This window comes from Perna viridis, chromosome 2 (assembly GCF_037379345.1).
Source record: "Perna viridis isolate PV_CMFRI_1.1 ecotype Kerala chromosome 2, ASM3737934v1, whole genome shotgun sequence".
NCBI classification, from domain to species: Eukaryota; Metazoa; Mollusca; class Bivalvia; order Mytilida; family Mytilidae; genus Perna; species Perna viridis.
In genome coordinates, this window is record NC_142446.1 from 39016115 (window position 1) to 39036403 (window position 20289).

Consider the following 20289-nt stretch of genomic DNA (forward strand, 5'->3'; position numbering starts at 1 on the left):
GAACAAAGTTCATTAGGTTTGATGGAAAGACTATGTACTTTGTTTCGATTATTAAGCTTCGACGACATTAGATTTTTTCCGTAAATGACAAAATATACAACTTTATAGGAATTTTATCATTTTTATTACTTTTTTTTCCTTTCCAAAATCAGTTCCGTTTCAATGAACCCCAAATTGAAACCAAAGCTTGGGTATATTAAAATAAAAAACAACTTTAATGTTTTATTGCAGTTTTCAACAAATTTAATGCTTCGGTTCGGTCATGACGCAATAGTTTATATTCTAAGTATGTTTCATTTTTTAAAAGTTCAATTACTTGAGTTGGCATCTCTTCTATAGGCATGTCATCAACTTGAAAAATAATAATCATGTTATCACCACCACGTGACCACATTCCCTCGACACGTGAAATATTCAGCTCATACATACACCAAGCAGATCTTAAAAAAGCACGTGACATGAGGCAAACAGTTTTTTTACTTTGATGAATAGCATTGGTGATGTTGTCCGCTATGTCACAACCGATGATAAAGTCGCGATGGTGAATACAAAGTCTCATGCCCTCTTTGTCCTCAAAATGTGCGACCATCATCTGTAACAAATGTCTGTTATCGTCTGCGTATGAAAGAAATGCATCAAAGGTAAAATCCCTATTATTTTCCTGACTTTTTTTGTCTTTATGGTGATTTCTCTTGGCTACATAGTACCAATATCTTATATGCCATCGAAATCTGTACACAGTAGCACCAATGATGACACCAAAAGATAATAAAATTAACGAAGATACTACAATAATAAGACCAACTTTAGGGGCACAGGCTAACTTGATATTCCTTAACTGTGCATTAAGATTCAAATTTGATCCGTCCACTGCTTGACAATTGTAAGTATCAAAATACAGGAATGTCAACTTATGTCTATCCATCCATGTAAAAAATGTACATGAATCATGATCAAAGCAAGAAAAAGTATTATTTTGCAAATTTATAGTTACCTTGGCAGTTTTTAATAACTCCTCTAACTTGCTCATGCCATCAGCTGATAAATATGAAATTTTATTGTAAGACAAATCAATATGTTTCAAATAGCGTAGATGTAAAACCGCCATTTTCCAATCAGTTAGCATGTTGTGTCTTAAATTTAATAGCTGCATGTGTTTGTTATGGGCCAAAAATGATTCAGGTAGTACAGAAATTCTATTCGAAGACATATCAAGTATTTTCAATCGCTTTTGGTTTTTGAATAGTACTCCTTTTTTAAACTTACTTAACTCTCCGCCGATTCGATTTTCTTGAATGTACAGTTCTTCAAGATTTTTAAATCCAACGAAAAAATATGGTGTTATGTTGCTAAATTTGTTTTCTGAAAAGTCTAAGACCTTTACTTTTGTTACATTGCACACTGGCCCTTTGAGGTAATAAAAATGGTTTCCACTCATATTAACAAATTCTAAAGTATCCTCTGAAAGAAATTGTTGCATTACAATATCACCAAGACTCGAATAAGTAAACTCAACCCTTTTCATTTTTGGCGGAATCCAGGTTTTGAAAAATGTGTGGTTTAAGTATGTACAATTTTCAGGTCGAATTTCTGGATGTGGATCTATACTATGGATGTCCAGTTTGTAACGTCGGTTATCCTTTATTATCGGCAGGTAATCAAATTCGTTCATTGACGGGTTTGATTCGAATAAAAATGCATTGGTTGGTGACAGTTGATCACCAAACGAAGCTATTGGCGCATCTGTGGCAATAGTGTTACGTTGTTGCATGCACTGCAAGGTTTGCCTGAAATCGTTACACTTCCACCAATGTGGAAGATCGATCATTTCTTGTCTATCTTGACTATTCAAGTAAAGCTCTCTAATTCCAGTCAAATTGGCTAACCCATCTTTACTGTAACTTTCTAACCGAAGTCTGTTAAAGTCCAGACTAAGAACCTTCAAGCTTTTTGGAAGATAGGTTGGCGCAAAGTCCTCAGTCATTTCTAGTCTAATTTTATCAAGATGAAGCTCTTCAATGCTTGTTTTATTTAGTGGCTTTATATCATCAATGAAAAGAACAGTACTATATCCATAAGGACACTTTATATTTTGTGCCTTTAGTATTTTAATAGAAGTGCTTTGCAGGTCCTCCGTTATATTACGTAATCCACAGAGTCCTAACAAAACATTGCCTGATACATCTAAATAACGAAGTCTGTGCAGTTTTGCAATGGCTCCCGTTTCTATACTAAGTAGATTTCTACAGGTTGCGTTCTTCATAAAATCGTGTGACTTACATTTCAGTGTTAACTTTGTAATCTGCGTTAAGTTTTCAAAGAAGTTAGCGACTATATGTTCTACGTTCACGTTCACGATAGTGACAGATTTAAGTTTTTTTAATTTCTTGAATCCTTTCCCAAACGTTGCACCTGCTAATCCATCTATAGCGAGACTTTCCAGGGAAAATATTTTCGAAATCTCATCCGGATACTGATATTCTGTTTTGTCTGAATTGTATGCAATATCAATGACAGCTAAGCCAGAAATATTCTGAAATAAATGTTCATAAAATATTCCACCATCATATCTTAGGCCGTTGTTGTGAAGATCTAAATGATGTAGTTTGAAACAGTTACTAAAAGGATTCGGACCGAATGACTGTAAAATGTTCGCTGATATGTTTAAATATAGCAATGATCTTGGTAATTTTGATCCATCTATCATGGTTATAAGTTTGTTGCCACTGAGATTAAGTTCTTCCAAATAGTGAGCTCTAGATAGTGAATTGCTTCCTGTGTGATTTATCTCATTGTACGAAATATCCAACTTAACCAGCATTTTAGGAAGTTGATCAGCATCGGGTACTTTCGTAATCCTGTTCCTACTGAAATCTATTGAAGTGATGTTTACGCAATTTTTGAAGTCGGGAAACACTTTTAAATTTAACCCGGAACAAACTAATTGCGTTCTATTCACACTACAAAAGCATTTCACTGAAGGTTTCCTAGCTTTTAGATTTTCAGCCCTTTCCAGTAAAACTATTGCTACCAAGATAAATATGTTCATCTTTACCAGATATATAATTCCAATGAATTAATATTTGTTTTCACAACTGTTTTGAATAATCATTTAGAATTACAGTGTGTGCAAATGGTTTAATAAAAGTTACAAAGCAAAAATATTAAGTTAATAGAAATGACTTCCGTGATGCTACAATATTTTAGTGTAGTGTTGAATAAACGTTAACTGCTCCAGTAGTTTTTACTTCCCAATATTACAGAAGTCAAATATAAAATAGTATGATATTGGTTAAAATATTTTGCAAATAGATACTTGCACTCTCTTAACATTTAAGTAGGATGTAACAAATTGGAAATTATTCATAAAATCAAATTTAATTTAAAAAAGCAAGGCGATAATTTGTTATGTAACTCCGTTTCTGTGTAATGTATTCATTTAGGGAAAAAAATAAAATGAATATTATGTAAAAGATGCAGAATGATGGGTTGAATCTACGACTAAAATTGCTTTTTGGCTTAGCTCACAGGATAATAATAAAAGAACTACGCAACACGCATGGCGTTGCAGGTAAACACATCAACATATTTGATATGTTCGTGTTGGGGACGAAAACACAATTCCAGGTTTTTAAAAATGTTCTTCTGTACCAATTTCAATAAAAATGTTTGATTCATATATTGCATCAAAACCTAAAACATACCGAATATAGGACCTTTCAGAAACTATAAATGGATAAAAAAATAACTTTATTTGTTGAAATATTGAATGTTTTTATAAAAACAAAATACGCCCGAATTTTGTAGAAAATGCGAAAAATTATTAAGTTGGAATAACAGGTATTTAACCCACTTAACTTTACTTGGTAATGCCCCAACTTATTTGGTACGTTTGTGTACTTAAATGATTAATATACTGATCGATTGTGTTATTTTATAGTTAATTATCGATGGTTGAATAGTAAGAAATATCCAAAAGCAGACGAATCGTCGAAGATAGTTTTAAAAAAAAACAATCTTTTGTAAATATCAACAGTAATATGAGATAGTTTGCTCGTATACTTTTCTAAATCAATTTTACTTCCTTCTGTTCAAGAAAATGATCTGTGTGATTAAGTTGCACAAGATATGATCGTAACAAATTTTGCAAAATCCTTCTATGTATATAAATGGAACAAAAACAGTTAGGATTAAATATGGCGTATTCATTATCTACAGGCTCTGCTCAAGCTGTTTTAAAGTGTAAACTTTGTGAAACTGAACCTAGTATCAAATGGAGATGTTTAGACTGTGACTTTTTCATGTGTAATAGATGTAAAGACAAAATTCATGCAAAGTTTAAACATGCAAAAAATCATATCATTCTAGATATTAATGACATTGAAGAAGAGAAGGGCTTCAAAATAAAAAGACAATTTGATACTGAGCTGAACTATTGCGACTTCTTGGCAGTATGTTCAGCTGGTACCTTATGGATAGGCGAATACGTAAATGGGAGAATTCACAAAGTGAAAATACAAGGAAATATTCTAAAGCGGATACAAACAATCAAGTCCAAACTCAGTGGTATACAAGTACTCACAAAATGTAAGCAACTTCTACTAGCAGATAGATCACCCTCTGTGAAAATCGTTGACTATGACACAGGCCAAATTAGTGACTCTAAATATAATGCAGGTTCTCTAAATGTAGTTTCGCTGCACATCACCTGTGACGTGGTCATCGTGGGTGCCATCAGTCCTGGTGAATACTTCCCTGTTAGTGGTAGAAGAATTGTTATTTTGTTTAACGAAGACGGTCACCAAGAAGCAACGTTTGGACGTGATTCTAAAGGAAATCGTCTCTTTTCTGTTCCATTCAGAATAACTTGTACAACTAATAAGAACATTTTTATAGTTGACGGACTTTCAGATGACGGTGTTGGTAGAATAGTTGTTCTTAGTTGGAATGGTGAGGTTAAAAACATTTACAACGGAATCTCAAGCAACATGAATGTACAATTTAAGCCAGTAGACTTGACAAAAACTTTCTTAGATAAGATAATTGTTTGCGATTTAGGAAGTGAATCTTTTCACATCCTCGACAACACAGGAATTGCGATGTCATGTGTTAAAGCCTGTTCAATGGGTATACATATGCCCTTTTCTATTGACTTACTAGATGATTGTACTCTGTATATTGGAAGTGTCTCTTCTGAGGGAAACAAAAACGCCAAATTGTATGAAGTGGAACTGCAGGGATACTAAAGGGATAGAAAGTGGAGATGTTGGAAATAAAAATTATTCACCTAGTAGGATCAAATAGTATGTTTTCACTGTAAACTCATCTGATAGGTCATATAAAACAATATGCATTGACTTTTGTCCTAAATATGATTTGATAAACAGTTTGAGGTGTTTTTTTTATTGTTATAAAATCTTAACCATTTAGAGAAATTCTAATGTGTACAAAATTGGGACTTTGAAAGAGTTATTGTTCTTGTTTTGGTTGAGTGGGAAATGAATGTATAGTTTTCTCTAAAACACCTATCTATATGCAGATAGTCACCTTTAAAGATTTAGTGTTTTTATTCGCTGGGATTTTCCTGCACCATGACGAATCACCTTTACCATTGTGAAAGTCTGAATAGTAAATGGATTGGTATCTTAAAAAATGAAAGAAAAAGATAATGGTAGGATATTGTTTGTATAATTTATATATTATTTTACATAACAATTATGTATAATCTATACTGTACAGATTCATAAAAAGCAACTGTAAGCAAATAACAAGAACTACACATTTAACAAAAAATATTAGGATTGGTTCTATATGGTATGTAAGGGTGAATTTAAGGAGGTAGACCTAAGGTAAAGGACACAACTCTTTAAAGTCATTAGAATGCTTGTATTCAGACTCTTTATATCAATCTCATGCAAGCATTAAAGTAACTTGGATTGATTACATTCTGTTTCAAATGAAAGCTTGAAAGGCTTTGGTAAAATTGAATATGGTACAAACATATCACTGATTTCAAGAGTTATGCCCCTTACCCTAGGTCTACCTCCTTAAATGATTTCTGCTATTATACAATTACAACATAAAATCAGATACCTAATATCACAATAATTCAAAGCATTAAATAAGTCAAGCATGGTTTAAAAAACCAAGGACATTTACAGTGAAATTACTTGGTACACATTTTTATAATTACCCCTCACTTTTTAAGGAAGTAAATGTGAAGTAAATGGGTTTATTAACTGGTATTTCTGATTACTCATACTTTGTGCATGCTGAATAAATTATAAAATGATGAAAAATGATCCATTGAAATCAAGGTAATGTGAAATGTACGGTTTTACACTTCATAAAATATGTATAATAAACAGTGATCAACAGATATTATGGCACATAAAAATGCCTCTTCTTTCAATAAGACATTCAAACACTCTACATTAAATACATTAGATGCGTAGTATTTAGGCAAAAAGTCATTAAAAATAAATTAAGGCAGGAAATGCAATGACAGACATCTTAAATGAAAAAGAAACAATAAAAAGAGGTGAACCAATTGAAAAACATAGATTATGTATAGATAATTTCAGGATTATAATTGCATTTCATGACCAATAGTCTCTCTCACTACAACTGCTAGGCTAAGAAAGAGAAAAAAAACAACAAAAATGTCACTGTGAATCTTGTCTTAACTAATGGGTTTTCAGCTTTTAAAAAATAATATTTTGTCAGACAACAGGCATTTCTACAGTTTTAAAACATTGTTTGCAACAGCCATAAAGAAAGGACATTCTTTGACAAAAACAGTTCAGACTAATGTGATGCATATATGACAATAACCCAAAAATAAAATCCTATACCTATGGGGTTATTTATGGGCTAATCCATATTGGCCTTAGTATCATAAAAAGACCTTCATACCAGCTTCAGTCATAATCAGAGATAATGCTTGGATATTTCTTAGCCTATTTAGTCAACTTTTCACCATATATATTCCTTTCTAATGTTTATGATTTCATCGTCTGGTCTGATACAGGAGCTACATGACCAAACCAGGTAGGACTGGGCTAATGTGGTATATCAGGCAAAGTAGTGGTGTTAAAGGACCAAGGTGGTAAAATACTATATTAATTTCCAATCATATTATATGTTCATGTCTGTATTGCATGATAAAATAAAAAACAGGTATATACATATTCAAATCTCAAAAATTATGGGTTTTTTATTCATAATTCAATACAGGCATGTTTCACTGGCACAAGATATGTGGATAAAATCATCAATATCCTCTGACTTAAGATCTTTGAGAAAAGATTCAAAATATATAAATGATAATAAAAATGGTTAAAAAGAAGCTGATAAGGCTAAACACTCTTTAAGGAGGTAGACCTAGGGTAAGGGACACAACTTTTACAAATCATTGGAATGTTTGTATTCAGCATTTTACACAAATCTCATGTAAACATCAAAGTAACTTGGACTGATTACATTCTGTTTCAAATGAAAGCTTGATAGGCTTTGGTGAAATTGAATATGATACAAACATATCACTGACTTCATGAGTTATGTCCCTTACCCCAGGTCTCCCTCTTTAAATGCATAGTCATTTATATTACATTGTCAAATACATAGAGCTTAACAAGAAGCAAATGCATTAGACAGAGTTTACATCCAAGAGATTTTTAAAAAAATCAATATCAAGGAAGATGATAGAAAAATCATGACTTCAAATAGTAAAACACACCAGATTTATAAAAAATATTTGCTGCCAAAATAAAGAGTTTACAGTGTTTGGGTACGTGTAAATCAATATGCCATAAAAAAAAAAGACAAAAGCTGTGGTAGTTCAAAGGAAAACTTATGTTATCAATAAACAATAAATAACCACACATAATAACGTCAACTAGTTCATCTAATGCTTTACTGAAGCAGACTTGTTTACTTGTGAAATTTCACTGTCTTGAAGATTTGCTAACATTTTCCGAAGGCTTATTGTTGGGTAAAACAATTCAAAGAAGAAATCATTCTACATGAAGTTGTGTATTCTGAAATTGCATATTCTTAAGATTTCATAGTCACTAATTTCATTCTAATACATTAGAGCTATGCAAATCAATTATGCTAAAAATCCACAATTACAACCCATGAGAGCTACAGAAACAAATACAACCTTTTTAATTCTTCAGCATTAAGGAAAAAAAATAAAAGTCTTGTTTCCTGCTACAAGCAAGAAAAAAATAATGTATATAATTTAACTTCTCAATAACATTTTCCTATGACTTCATGGAAAACATCTAGAATTTAACATGTTTTGAGCCAAAAAATGGCAATAAATGTTTAGGGTAGGCACTGTAGCAGGAAACAAACATTTTTTTTTTGTCTAATTATTAACAACAGAAGATAGTTTGAACACGTGTTCTATAAATAGCACTACTCAATCTCCAAATAAATATTGCACAAGCCAACAGATTATGACTGTTCTTTCTTATATACAGTTAACAATATATAAAACAGTAGTAACAATAATTATGTTTTGATGAAATTCATAATTGTAGCATCACATTTCGTAGATCATGATATCATACATCATTAAGATAAATAAACCTGATGCTACTTTGGTAGATAACTATGGCACATATTGAATTTAATAGTGTACACACTTGAGAAGGACAATAAGAGAATACTTCCTTGCTAAAATCTTGTTTTCATTACACCATTCTTCTTACAGTCATGTCATAAAGTGACACAACCTTCCTTCCATACAAATCCTAACTTATGTATAGCCTAAGAGACTGACTATTCTATAATATCATGAACTTCAACCTTTGGCAGCATTTTCCATTGCTTTGATCCATCTAGAAGAGAAAGAAATAGAAACTTAAAACAAGATACATTATGACTGAGAACACAACCACTTAAACAGGATACATTTTAACTATTTACATTCAGTAATGAACACTATGATGTGAATATGATTCTACCAGGAGATACTATAATAAAGAAGTGAAAATGTCAACTCCCTGAACACTAAATGATAATACCAAGGCCTTATACAACCTTCTTAATTATGTCATATTGAGAGTGATAGTGTAGAAAAAGAATTGGAGATATTTATTTCATGCAGTAATACATTACATAAAAAAATTGGATGTTAGCACTATTAACTGATTTTATTCATAAACACATGATGTCTACCTTTCTGTAGATAAAACATTCTCTGTCTGGAACACTAATGGTGATTGGTTTTTGTGAATCAGCTGGAAAACAAGGTTCTTGGCAATACCTTCATAATTCTACAAAACAATAAGAACGATGTGTGAAATCCTTTAATCAATAATTTTTAAATCAACCACTGAAAAATGACGCCCCTTGATCAAATTCTGTGAAAATCATTTTTTTATTACTGAAGATTATCTATAAAAATAATATTGAGGCATTATATGATCTTTACTCATTTAAACAATTTTTAAGCTACAAGAACATGGATCATGTGTAATTTTTCTAAACTGAATAATACAAGTGAGAAATTGGTTCTGGTTACATCATTCAATTTTTCATAGCAATTTATCAATATTTTGGAATATTAAAATGTCTCTTCACATACTTACCTCTTTGAACCTTTGAACATCATATCCGATGACAGGCATAGTATCTATAGCAGCCACATCCTAAAAACAGACAAAGGGAGATAACTGACATTAGTTTCAATTGTCAGCACAATTTATAGGTAACCACCTTCAGGGAATTTCTTTAGATCTAGACAGCATACAGTGGAAATGTGAACCAATACGTAAATACAACTTTTAATCAAATCTATACTTTAGCTTAAAGTAATATACAGATATTTAAGATTAGAGTCAAAGAGAGTCGATGAATTTTATAAGACTTTAACTCATGTTAACAGTTATACATTATTTCTAATTTATCATTTAATACATGTGATCTTATTCTTGGATTGTTTTTTTTTGCCATTCTTTCAGGAATTCATCAACAATATCAAAAAAGAAAAGAAATTATAATATAATTTACATATCTGCTTCAATAAGGAAAAACATGACACATAAATTTGCACCCTTTCAGTAGGGTGTGACAATGATATACTGTCTGATTTTATTCTTACAAAGTCTTATCTGCGTTTCCCATAAATTCTTTCTAAAATGATACATTTATTTGGTTTTATGTTCAACACTGTAAATATTCTTCAATCTGTTTTCAATCATTTGAACATGTTTCTCTGATGTTGAAGGTGGGCAGCTTTCCCTTAATTTCTAACTAACCTCACTTGCTTTAAACTTATACAGGACTTTATCTTTCAGTAGAAACCAATACTTCTTCCATTTCTTCCCCTTCAGGATCTTTAGAGTACCACTCATGCTACAGTCCATATCATTGGCATGTACCTATATAACAGAAAGTTTTATATCATAATGTTATAGGGCAATGTCATAATGTAAATTCAGAAATTATTCTATGCATATACTAATGTAATACTAAGTTATTTTCGTAGTTTAACAATACATATACTCCATCAGTGCCAGACCCACAACATTTTGGAAGGGGGTAGTGCACTGACTGGCCTAAGAGGGGGTCAACTCAAGTGATTTCCAGTGCTTTTCCATATATTCAATCAAAAATGTTTAGCATAAAGCCCCTCCTTTGAATATACTCAAGTTTATTTTGTCAAAATTGAAAAAATATTTCCTTCCTTCACTCTCAATGAAAATTCTAGGTATTAAAATAATAATATTAATGATTTATTTTTTACACATACCAGAAAATTACATCATTGTGACTAAATTTGCTGTACATGTATTAACAAGTCTTAAATTGATTTTTTTTTAAACCAAGGCATACTGTTGAAATCATAGTAATGCTGGATAAAAGCCAACATATATCAATGACTCAAAATTATAATTAAATATCAAAGGAATAAAGCAGGAATACGAATCCTCTTACCTCCACCAGCCTGTTGGGTCTCTTGATTTTAGAGGTAAACCTTGCACTTCTTCTGATTTGTTGGAACCTCTCCTTCAGACTACTAAGACTAAGGAATGATCCATCAGTATCTTGTGTCATTCCTTCAGTCACATTTCCTGTATTCACCTTCTCTTCAAAATCTTAAAAAAAAAAAAAAATAGTACAAAAATGATATAGTGGGAATCATTCTTTTAGTATCTTTTAGTATTTAAATTGTATATTTATTTTTCAACTTTCTTATGTTAAAATTTCCCTTTTCTTCTTTTTCTTCTTCTGATTAACCACTGAATACTTTACATTTTATATCCATAATAATTACATATTTGCTTAATTGAATATCTGCCCTTCCTCAACCCTTTAAAGTTGGAAAATCAGATACATCTTTCTTTTATATGTACTACTAGCGATTCATAGAAAACAGATACACAACATTTAAAACAAACATTAGTACCTGTATGAAGTTTCTGGAAGCATTCATTACATACTCTAGCAGGTTTGTTTCTGAGGTATTCTAATGGAGCTTTGTTATCTGAGCAGCTAGAACAAACAACCTGAAAACAAACAGCAAGTGAGAGAGATTACATGATAACACTTTTTAGTAATATATCCCTTAAATCCTTAAACACTACAGTGGATGGATGGATTGATTTTGTGCAACTGATTATACTATATTGAGATGTCATTACCAGGTGAGTTTCCTAAAGGTTGTGTAATATTAAAATTCTTGTTTCTTCTTCCGGCCATGTTTAGGGATTTTGACGTACTGTAAACATACTAATTATCATTAATTTTTGGAGGAACAGAAAAACACAAAAAATATACATGCAAAATTGATTTTTAACACTACACAACACTAATCATATTCTAAATCTGCGAAAAATTGATACCTGCCAAATGCTCACTTGACAGAATCTGTGAAAATTAGCCACCTCAAAATTAATATTTAACAGTATTTGAATCATCCACTGCTGATGCTTGGGTATTTTTTACCGATATTTGGTTGTGAATACATAATTCCAAGAGTTTCTTACATTTACAATTTCTTAAAGCTGTGAACTACCAGGTTTACACTTACAGGAGAAAAAATGAAAAATTTTCGATTCCCGTCAATATTGAACAATAAGACCTTGCTATCATATTGCTGTACTGAAAATACTTTAAAATATTGTTAAGAATCAGTGTTGGCATTATTTTGAAAGCTTGAAATATACCTACCCTACCGCATGATCTACAATGATGGCGTCGCCAGGCCACAGAAAATTCACATGTACACAACATACACATCGTCACACGAGCATCAGGTATCCATATTGGAGCCTTAGAACCAAGCACAAAATCTTTGTCATAGAATGACTGGAAATGGAAAGGAAATTGAATTCAATTTTTGGAACTGACAAGAAATTGCATTAAAATGTGAATTAATAGCTGAAACTTACTATTCATGATGATGAAAGGAAATCATTGAAAGAAGGGAGGTAAAAAAATAATTTAAACAATTGAACTATTTATTTTTTCATTAAACATATAAAAAGAGACTGGACTCTAATGTATGAAAAATACATCTAAATTACATTGACCAAAGCCGGCCTTCCTTTTTGTCTCTTAAGAATTTGTGTCAAGCTAAATAACATCATTTTTCATTTTTCACACTGTAATATACATTCCAACACAAATTTTCACACTAAAACTATTAAAGTTTTCAGGAACAATTTGTAAGACATTCCTTTCTCTTCAATTTGGAAAGTTCTTGGTATATGCCTTAAACATTTCTACCATTTCAATTATGTGGATGACTTCTACTCTAACTAATTTGGTGAAATGTTTCAACTCTGTTCATTTTTCTGACAAGAAAAGCAATCAGCTTAACAAAAGAGAACAGATTGAGACTAACATGCCTCTAGCAAGTACAAGAACTCCTAATTTACTCTAGCTGAAACTGAGAAAGACACAGGACAAACTTTTCCACAGATAAGATAAGAGGTGCTTGAAGTCGTCTGCTCATTACAGACCAGCCAAGTTAAGTGTAACCCTGTTGTTTTCCTAACATAATTATTAATATTAGACGACTTTCACAATTTACTTCCGTTCCTGAAAAGTTCTTTAATTATATCGAGGTCAACTAGGGTCAACAGGTATAAGATTGGGTGACATTGCAATGGGAGCCACAGGAACAGAAAATTGATTTGATGACTGCCAGGAATTTTTAAATGATACATATATTGAAGAAGCATTTCAGATATTTTTATGACCAGAGATGTATTGCTACATAACTATTACTGTTTTTGTAGCCTTTAAATTCGATATAATTCCTTTGTCAAGTATAAAACTGTAAACCAGTTACCTCCCTATATGATGAAAATGGCAAAAATGTGATAGTCGTCTATTCGAAAATATCAAAAAGGAAAGAAATTATGCTGTAAGAACAATATATATTCTTATGGTGTGACATTCCTCCATTCCCCCATTCATCCTTCCCTGATACAATAGGAGTCATCACAGCAGAAAGCAGCCCATTTATTCAATAACCACACAACACTACACCTGAAGCAGTGGTCAATTCTACAAAAAGTTATATAAGTGTAAAACTGATTGTAAGAAATGACATCATAATAGAAAATAGCATCTTGACATTATTACTTACAATCAATTTTACTCTTTGACTTTTTTTGTGAAATTGACAACAAGTACATTAGTTTGCAGGTAAAATGCAGAGGCAATAGGGGACCAAGAATGTGAGATTAGGACAGAAATTCTTTAATTGCGGTTTAGAGATTAAGAAAAAAAGTTTGACAATGGGGACAGCTGAAAACTGCAAAATAAAATCCACTACAGTATGTGTGAAAGTACCTCATCTGCTTGAACACAATTTCCCTATAAATAAACAAGCAATAAAACGGATGTTATAGCAAAGTAAGGTAAAAATAGTGCTTTGTCTTAAAAAATGAATGAAGGATTAAGGGTGTGTTTGGTTTAATGAGTGATACATTTATAAGCTTAATTTTCAAATTTTCAAATATTCCCTTGAAAGTAAAAATTAAAACTGTGAATGGCATAATCAGCAAGTAGAATTTTTCCCTTTACAACCATCTATGATGCCCAAACTTTTGAATAAGTTTCTATAAAATCAAACAATGATTTTGAAGGACTTAAGCTATCACAGTACATAGGCAAACAGACAAACAGAGGTGATTCCTATACTTAGCAATCTCAACTTCTTTTGTGGGAGGTATAAGTATAAAATATGATATCAAATTGGATAGTTGTCACTGAGAAAACAAATGTACTATCTAATAAGAATTTATTTTGAAAGTACTTAAATTCATAGATATCAATTTTCAGGTTTGTATTATTTTGTTAGTTAAATGAGTTTTAATTAATTTGTTGGTTTCAGAAGAGCCTCTCATACCTGCTAACTTTTGGAATAGAATATCCCCACTGACACTGTCTTATGTGCAAGATTTTTACACAACAACAATTGTTTTATGTCAAACCTCCCACAAAATTTTACGTGGGAGATTCTAAATTTTTCATTGATTTCATGGGAGTCTCCCCTAATGTGGAAGGGTTAATAGGTATTGCCTCTTTGTTTTGAAAAGAAAGTTTTCATTATGTTGGAACTTTATGGTTTGACTGAACCACAAAACCCACCAAATTGGAACCCAAAAAAAAATTCTTTAACAAAGTTTGACTTTTTTAAATTCCCTCATGCAAGTACATTTATACCTATAAATAAACACAATTCCACCTTAACTATTTCCATTAATTCTTATTAGTAAAACTGATAATGTTCAAGCAGTCTAATAATGCATAAACATGCTAGCTAAAGGTATACACATAAATAAAAGTATTGTGTGAAATACTAATAGATTTACATACTTCATAAAGTTCCTGTGCTGAACTTCCCTGATTAAAAATGTTCATCAATGAATTATAAGCAAGTAAAATAGTACAAGTAAAATACTAGATTTAAAAACAACTCTCTTCATGGAGAGAGAAAAACAATATTCACATAAAAATTTACAATATATATCAAAGATTATAACCTTCTTCATTTGTTGCAAAATATAGGGTAAGAATAAGACTATTTGAATTTGGCAGATAGAAATTTAAAATAGGTACAAAGTTCAAGATCAGACATTTTTTTAATCTCTGTAACAGTAGCATCAATATTTTGTTTTGGTGATATTCATATCTACTGACACAATTATGATGTTGAATTGTTTTTGCTTTTTGCTTTTTTTTCTGTTTTTGTTATTCATTTTTTGTATGCACTGCCATTTTTTATTTGACAAATGAGGTAATGCCTTTGTTATATTTTGCAGATTTATGTCGATATTGTAAAACACTAGAAATAAAACCGTGCAATAGCAATCATGCAGCTAACATTTAAAATGTTTATTATTATATTGATAAAAAGGCAATTCATTACATTGTGTATGTTTCAAATATCTTTTTAAAACTCTTTGACTATCTTTAACACTAAAACATTTCAAAACTCAGTTTACCCTCAGTACTACTAGTAACTGAAATCATGGATTATTTCAGCAGATGCATCCTACTTCCACTAAGAACTATGTTATTTGAAAAAATACCATAACTTAAATCTATTTATAAAAATAATTAACACGATAATCAACTGACAGTTGTGAATAACCAAAATTACAGTTAGTACCAAGAATTGTGGCAGATTTAATTTGATCTCAATATAAATGAATATTTTAGTTATTCACTTCTTCATTTAGTCCTAGTCCTACATGTATATAAAAAAAAACATCCAATATTTAAAAAGAATTTAAGTTGTGTCACAAATCAATGTTGATTTCAATCGAAGTGTAAGAACTTAGATTTTATGAAATAAATACCCTAAAACAACAAACAACATGCTAGATGCAAACATACAAGAGAAAAATTAATAAAACAATTATAAAAAATATCCATGAATTTAAAGAATTTAACATCATTTTTTTTTCCTCTCCTGAAGCTGTGTTATCTTGTCAACTTTGAATTTTAAAAATTTTGAATAGATTAAACATACCATATGTTCTGATTCAATACAGCACAATTACTCAAATAGAAAAAAAATAGCTAATGACTAATGATACCAGAAAAAAAACCTATGAATATCCAGCTTCATGAGAGGAACCTTAAGTTACTGTAAAATAATTAAAAAAACCTGAATGTAACATACCTGTCCACTAGCTTTGACAGTTTCAAATGTATTTCTTCTCTGCGTATAATCACTGATGGCCTCTGACAAGGCTTTTACCCAATCATCTCTCTCCTGTACTGAACTGTAAACACATCATTTTAAACACATTGACTACTTTTTCAATATGCAAAATGTCATCAAGTAACTGAATCCTCCGTGCAATTAAGGAGGTAGACCTAGGGTAAGGGACATAACTCTTGAAAACAGTAATATGTTTGTATCATATTCATTTTCACCAATGCCTATCAAGCTTTCACTTGAAACAGAATGAAATCAATCCAAGTTACATTGATGCTTATATGAGATTGATGTAAATGATGAATACAAATGTTCCAATGATTTCTAAGAGTTTGTGTTATCAAATTAAGATTGTTCTTAACATAAATTCTTTATTTTGAGCTTTGATTGTAAAGTCTTACTCTAAAGAATATGCATTGTTACATTATTGTATTAAGTGCATACACACCTGGCCTCAACAGAGAATGACCTTTGAACTGTGACAATGTTGAATTCTGTGTTATAGTCTTCCGATGCTGGCAGTGTCACCTACAAATCCATAATTATAATACAGTTACAGTAAGTTTGAATATCTACATGAGCTTAATTGGCGAATACAATGATTTTTGTTGTTTGTTTGTTTGTTTCTGACTGCCACTGGAAAATGAGTTTGGTTTATATCATCAATAGAAGCTCCTATGAGCCCATTCTACAAGAAATCTACAGGTTGATTGTTTTGTGTGCAAGAAGCAAAGGGTGCTCCCACAAACACTGACCCATCATAGTTCATGATTTAGATTTCAAAATGTTAAGATATATTCAGGAAAATAAACCTCAATACTATAACTAGAAATAATTTAAACAAGAACAATAAAGAGCTGCCCTTTAAGTGCATGATACGCCCGTTGCCCTTTTAACTTGTCCTTATGCTTTTAATGAATTTATATGATCAACTAGAAATACTGTTAGCTCTGTCAAATACCCTCCCCCTAAAAAAAAGTAATTAAAAAATGCACAAAAAATTGGCACTATCAAGGCTATCTCAAGTTTAACTAAGTTTGTTGTCTTGATTTTTCACCCATACATTTCTATCTTGTTCAAAACACACTTTTCTGACAAGGTTATCAAGTACCTTTTTTATTTATTAGTCAATTATCATAACAAACGAATAAAATTTCCTTGGCTGTTTCCGGCTTTTTTTAAAGAGTAAAACTTCATAACACAAACGTAAAATTTGACATTCATACAAATCGGAAGGGTGCTTACTTCAATAGATATGAACAATGCACCAAAGTTTCACAAAGGTAGGTGAAAGTAGGTGAGTTATTGTCCGAAAACTTGAAAATCCCCCTTTTTTAGGTAAAAAATTTCATAACACGGAAACAAAAAAAAAAAGTGTTTTTGAGTTATTGTCTGGTGTGGATGGACGGTCGGACAGACAATGGTATACCATAATACGTCTCATCTTAGGTGTATACAAAGAGAAAATCCCTCTCTTTCAAATGCAATTAAGTGTAAGTTGTAGCAAGTATCAGGCAAAATGGGGAAAATCAAGAATATGCTTGTCAAAAACCCTCCAATCTGACAATTCTGACAATATAATTTCACTCTATGATACCTTCTCTATTTGGAAAGACAATACATCACTGAATTTGCTTAGGATTTTTTTCAACATAATGTTAGAAACATGAAACTTTTAACAGAATTATATCCCCTTAAAATGTTCATTTTTAAGTGTATTTCAATGAAAGTATAACTTAATTTACCAAAGTGATTTGAAAAATCCTGTCTTTTTTTCTTGAATAGTCAAATAAAACTTGTAAAAAGGTGTTTGCTTTCATACTATTTTTCACCAACTGCCTGACTCTTACAGAGACTGACACTTAACCGTTTTTAAAATGCTATAACCCTGATGCTGAATTATCTGAATCAGCATAAATTATAATTCCTTCATGTACATTTACATGTGATGCCCAAACTTCATAAAAAATCATCAAAATCTCTTGAGCAGTTTAGGAGTTGCAATTAAAAGAAATAGACAGAACAGGCAGACAGACAGGATTATTCCTATATAGCTCCAAGCTTTATTGGCAGGGTATAATAATAGTTCTAGATGAATATACTATCTGACAAAAGTACAAAATATTTATACACACTTTTTTGCTGGTTTGTTAGTTTTTTTTGTTTTCTTTGGGGGAGGGTCTTTTTGAGGGATTTGCCTTTATTACAAAAAGTAAAATAGTTTTGAAGACAATATACAGTTATTAAATGGGTTGGATGCAATAGACCAGATTATTTGTCCTGAGGTACTGAGAACACTCGATCATTTTCAGTACCAAAGGACAAATGTTCTGGTCTATTGCATCCAACCCATTTAATAACTGTTTTATTACCTAATTTGTCTATGAGATATAATAAAAAAAGGAAATGGGGAATATGTCAAAGAGACAAACATTCGACCAGGAATAGGAAATTGACCGCTCCATGTTTACGAATTGGCAGACGAGAGTCACATCTATGTTTTTACACACAAGTTTTTTGTGTGTACATTCCAATTCAATGAAGCGCTTAAAAAAAGTTCAACCAATCAAAAGGCTTAGATAAAGGTCATTATGGGGTCAGTGCAATAGACTCCTCAAGGAGATTATTGCATCGTGCAATAGTACATCGACAGTGCAATAGATCGCCCTGTCCTGAATAAATTTTGAAAATAGAGAAAAATATGTGTATATTTAATAAACAAGATAAAACCTTATAATTAGGTAATAATATCAAATATTGCAATTGACCTTACCTTCATCCCAGCAAGAGTGAGAACATTATTAAGTCTATAGCCACCAGTTGGTGTAGGAGTGGTGTAAAGTAGTACATCATTAAACTGTAAAAAAATAATCAGAAGAAACTGTCATGGTTACATGTATGCTTAACATTTAAAACAATATTTTAAATTACATGGTGTCTGTTTCTTGAGGTTTCAAGTATTTGTACACTTTTGAAGGTGTCAAATATTACTTTGAATATAAAATGAACAAGTTTACCACATGTAGCTGTTGTTACGTTAACTTTTGTACTTTACAAAAAATAAATATATCCCCATCTGTTAGTATTATACTATATGTCCAATATGCCAGTGCATAGCCAATTGGGTATATAATTATAAATTTTAAGGTACAGAATCTCTTTTTTCAGGAAGAACAAATCTTTTATCTTAAATAAGGACTGCATCTCTTACTTGGTACAAATATTAAATGAAAACTCACCAGGAAGAACATTCTAGGCTGCATTTCTTTCCTTGACAGTTTCATTAATTCACCCTCCTTAATCAAATCCTAAAAAAATATACGAAGAATACACAACATGTATAGCAGTAACATATGCCTAATAAAAGTATTCTTCAATGAAATATACATCTGTTGAAAAATTCATCACACACATCTAAATAACAAAAATCTGAAATTACTGTGAACGTGAACCAATTTTCATGGATGAGCGAAGACACAAAAATTGTGGATTCTTCAATTTGTGGTTTTAATGTTTTCAGTATGCACATCAATGGGAATCTCTTATTCGTTGAGAACCAAATTTCGTGGTTTGGTCTACCCACAAAAACCACGAAAATTGGTACCCCACAAACAATAGCACTTTTACAGTAAGATTTTCCTCAAATCTTGCATTTTCAGCAATCTAAATTGTTAAAATCTGAATTAAAGACACAGATAAACCAAATTTCAGATCTTTTTTATATACCAAACCCAGATTTTCAATATATTGACCAAATAATTACCCTTCCTGGTTTAATCACTTCGAAATGTCCATCTAAACTCTTCTGAATCTCTAACATCTTCTGTACTTGATCCTGAAATTGATAGAAAAAAATTAATTAAATTTCTGCCACAAATAAAACATAGTAGATTGTATGGAAGTACCTGCTGTAGTTTCATTTATTTATACTGAACTGGAAATTTTTAATCATACACATTTGCAATAACACTAACAGAATAGAGATTTGCTAGAGGTAAGGGAGACTTTTAAATCAGTTTAACCACGCCATATCTAGTTTAACCATGCCGTATCTTCCCCCCCCCCCTCCTGTTAGGAATCACTAACATAAG

At 31.3% G+C, this 20289-nt stretch overlaps 2 protein-coding genes across 9 annotated transcripts in view; both read right to left on the reverse strand.

The window, feature by feature from the left end:
* Positions 1–209: 209 nt before the first annotated feature.
* LOC148624973 (toll-like receptor 4) lies at positions 210–4721 on the reverse strand. 2 transcript variants are annotated; one of them, XM_088568145.1, is made up of 2 exons: positions 4583–4721; positions 210–3027 (listed from the first exon to the last, which is right to left on the reverse strand). In XM_088568145.1, exon 2 carries the CDS (start codon positions 2819–2821, stop codon positions 215–217), a length of 2607 nt encoding a protein of 868 aa, XP_088424271.1. In that variant the 5' UTR covers positions 2822–3027; positions 4583–4721; the 3' UTR covers positions 210–214. The 2 variants fall into 2 exon arrangements, with proteins under 2 accessions (XP_088424271.1, XP_088424272.1); XM_088568146.1 differs by having other exon boundaries at positions 210–2874; positions 4583–4704.
* A 945-nt stretch (positions 4722–5666) lies between these two features.
* Positions 5667–20289, reverse strand: part of LOC148624974 (uncharacterized) — a 41534-nt gene continuing 26911 nt past the window's right edge. For 4 of the 7 annotated variants that reach the window (XM_088568143.1, XM_088568144.1, XM_088568138.1 and 1 more), the window contains 14 exons: positions 19962–20033; positions 19438–19506; positions 18972–19055; positions 16647–16726; positions 16160–16262; positions 14848–14874; positions 13819–13842; positions 12187–12324; positions 11423–11522; positions 10951–11111; positions 10272–10394; positions 9603–9662; positions 9190–9287; positions 5667–8849 (listed from right to left, as the gene is read on the reverse strand). In XM_088568143.1, the coding sequence (XP_088424269.1) occupies positions 8813–8849; positions 9190–9287; positions 9603–9662; positions 10272–10394; positions 10951–11111; positions 11423–11522; positions 12187–12324; positions 13819–13842; positions 14848–14874; positions 16160–16262; positions 16647–16726; positions 18972–19055; positions 19438–19506; positions 19962–20033 (1176 nt within the window). In that variant the 3' untranslated portion in view covers positions 5667–8812. The remainder of the gene's footprint in view (positions 8850–9189; positions 9288–9602; positions 9663–10271; positions 10395–10950; positions 11112–11422; positions 11523–12186; positions 12325–13818; positions 13843–14847; positions 14875–16159; positions 16263–16646; positions 16727–18971; positions 19056–19437; positions 19507–19961; positions 20034–20289) is intronic. The other 3 variants (XM_088568141.1, XM_088568140.1, XM_088568142.1) reach the window with 3 other exon arrangements.

Excerpts from the sequence above, each read along its gene's own strand:
- LOC148624973 (XM_088568145.1), bottom strand. The coding sequence starts at position 2,821 with ATGCTGGTTAAGTTGGATATTTCGTACAATGAGATAAATCACACAGGA.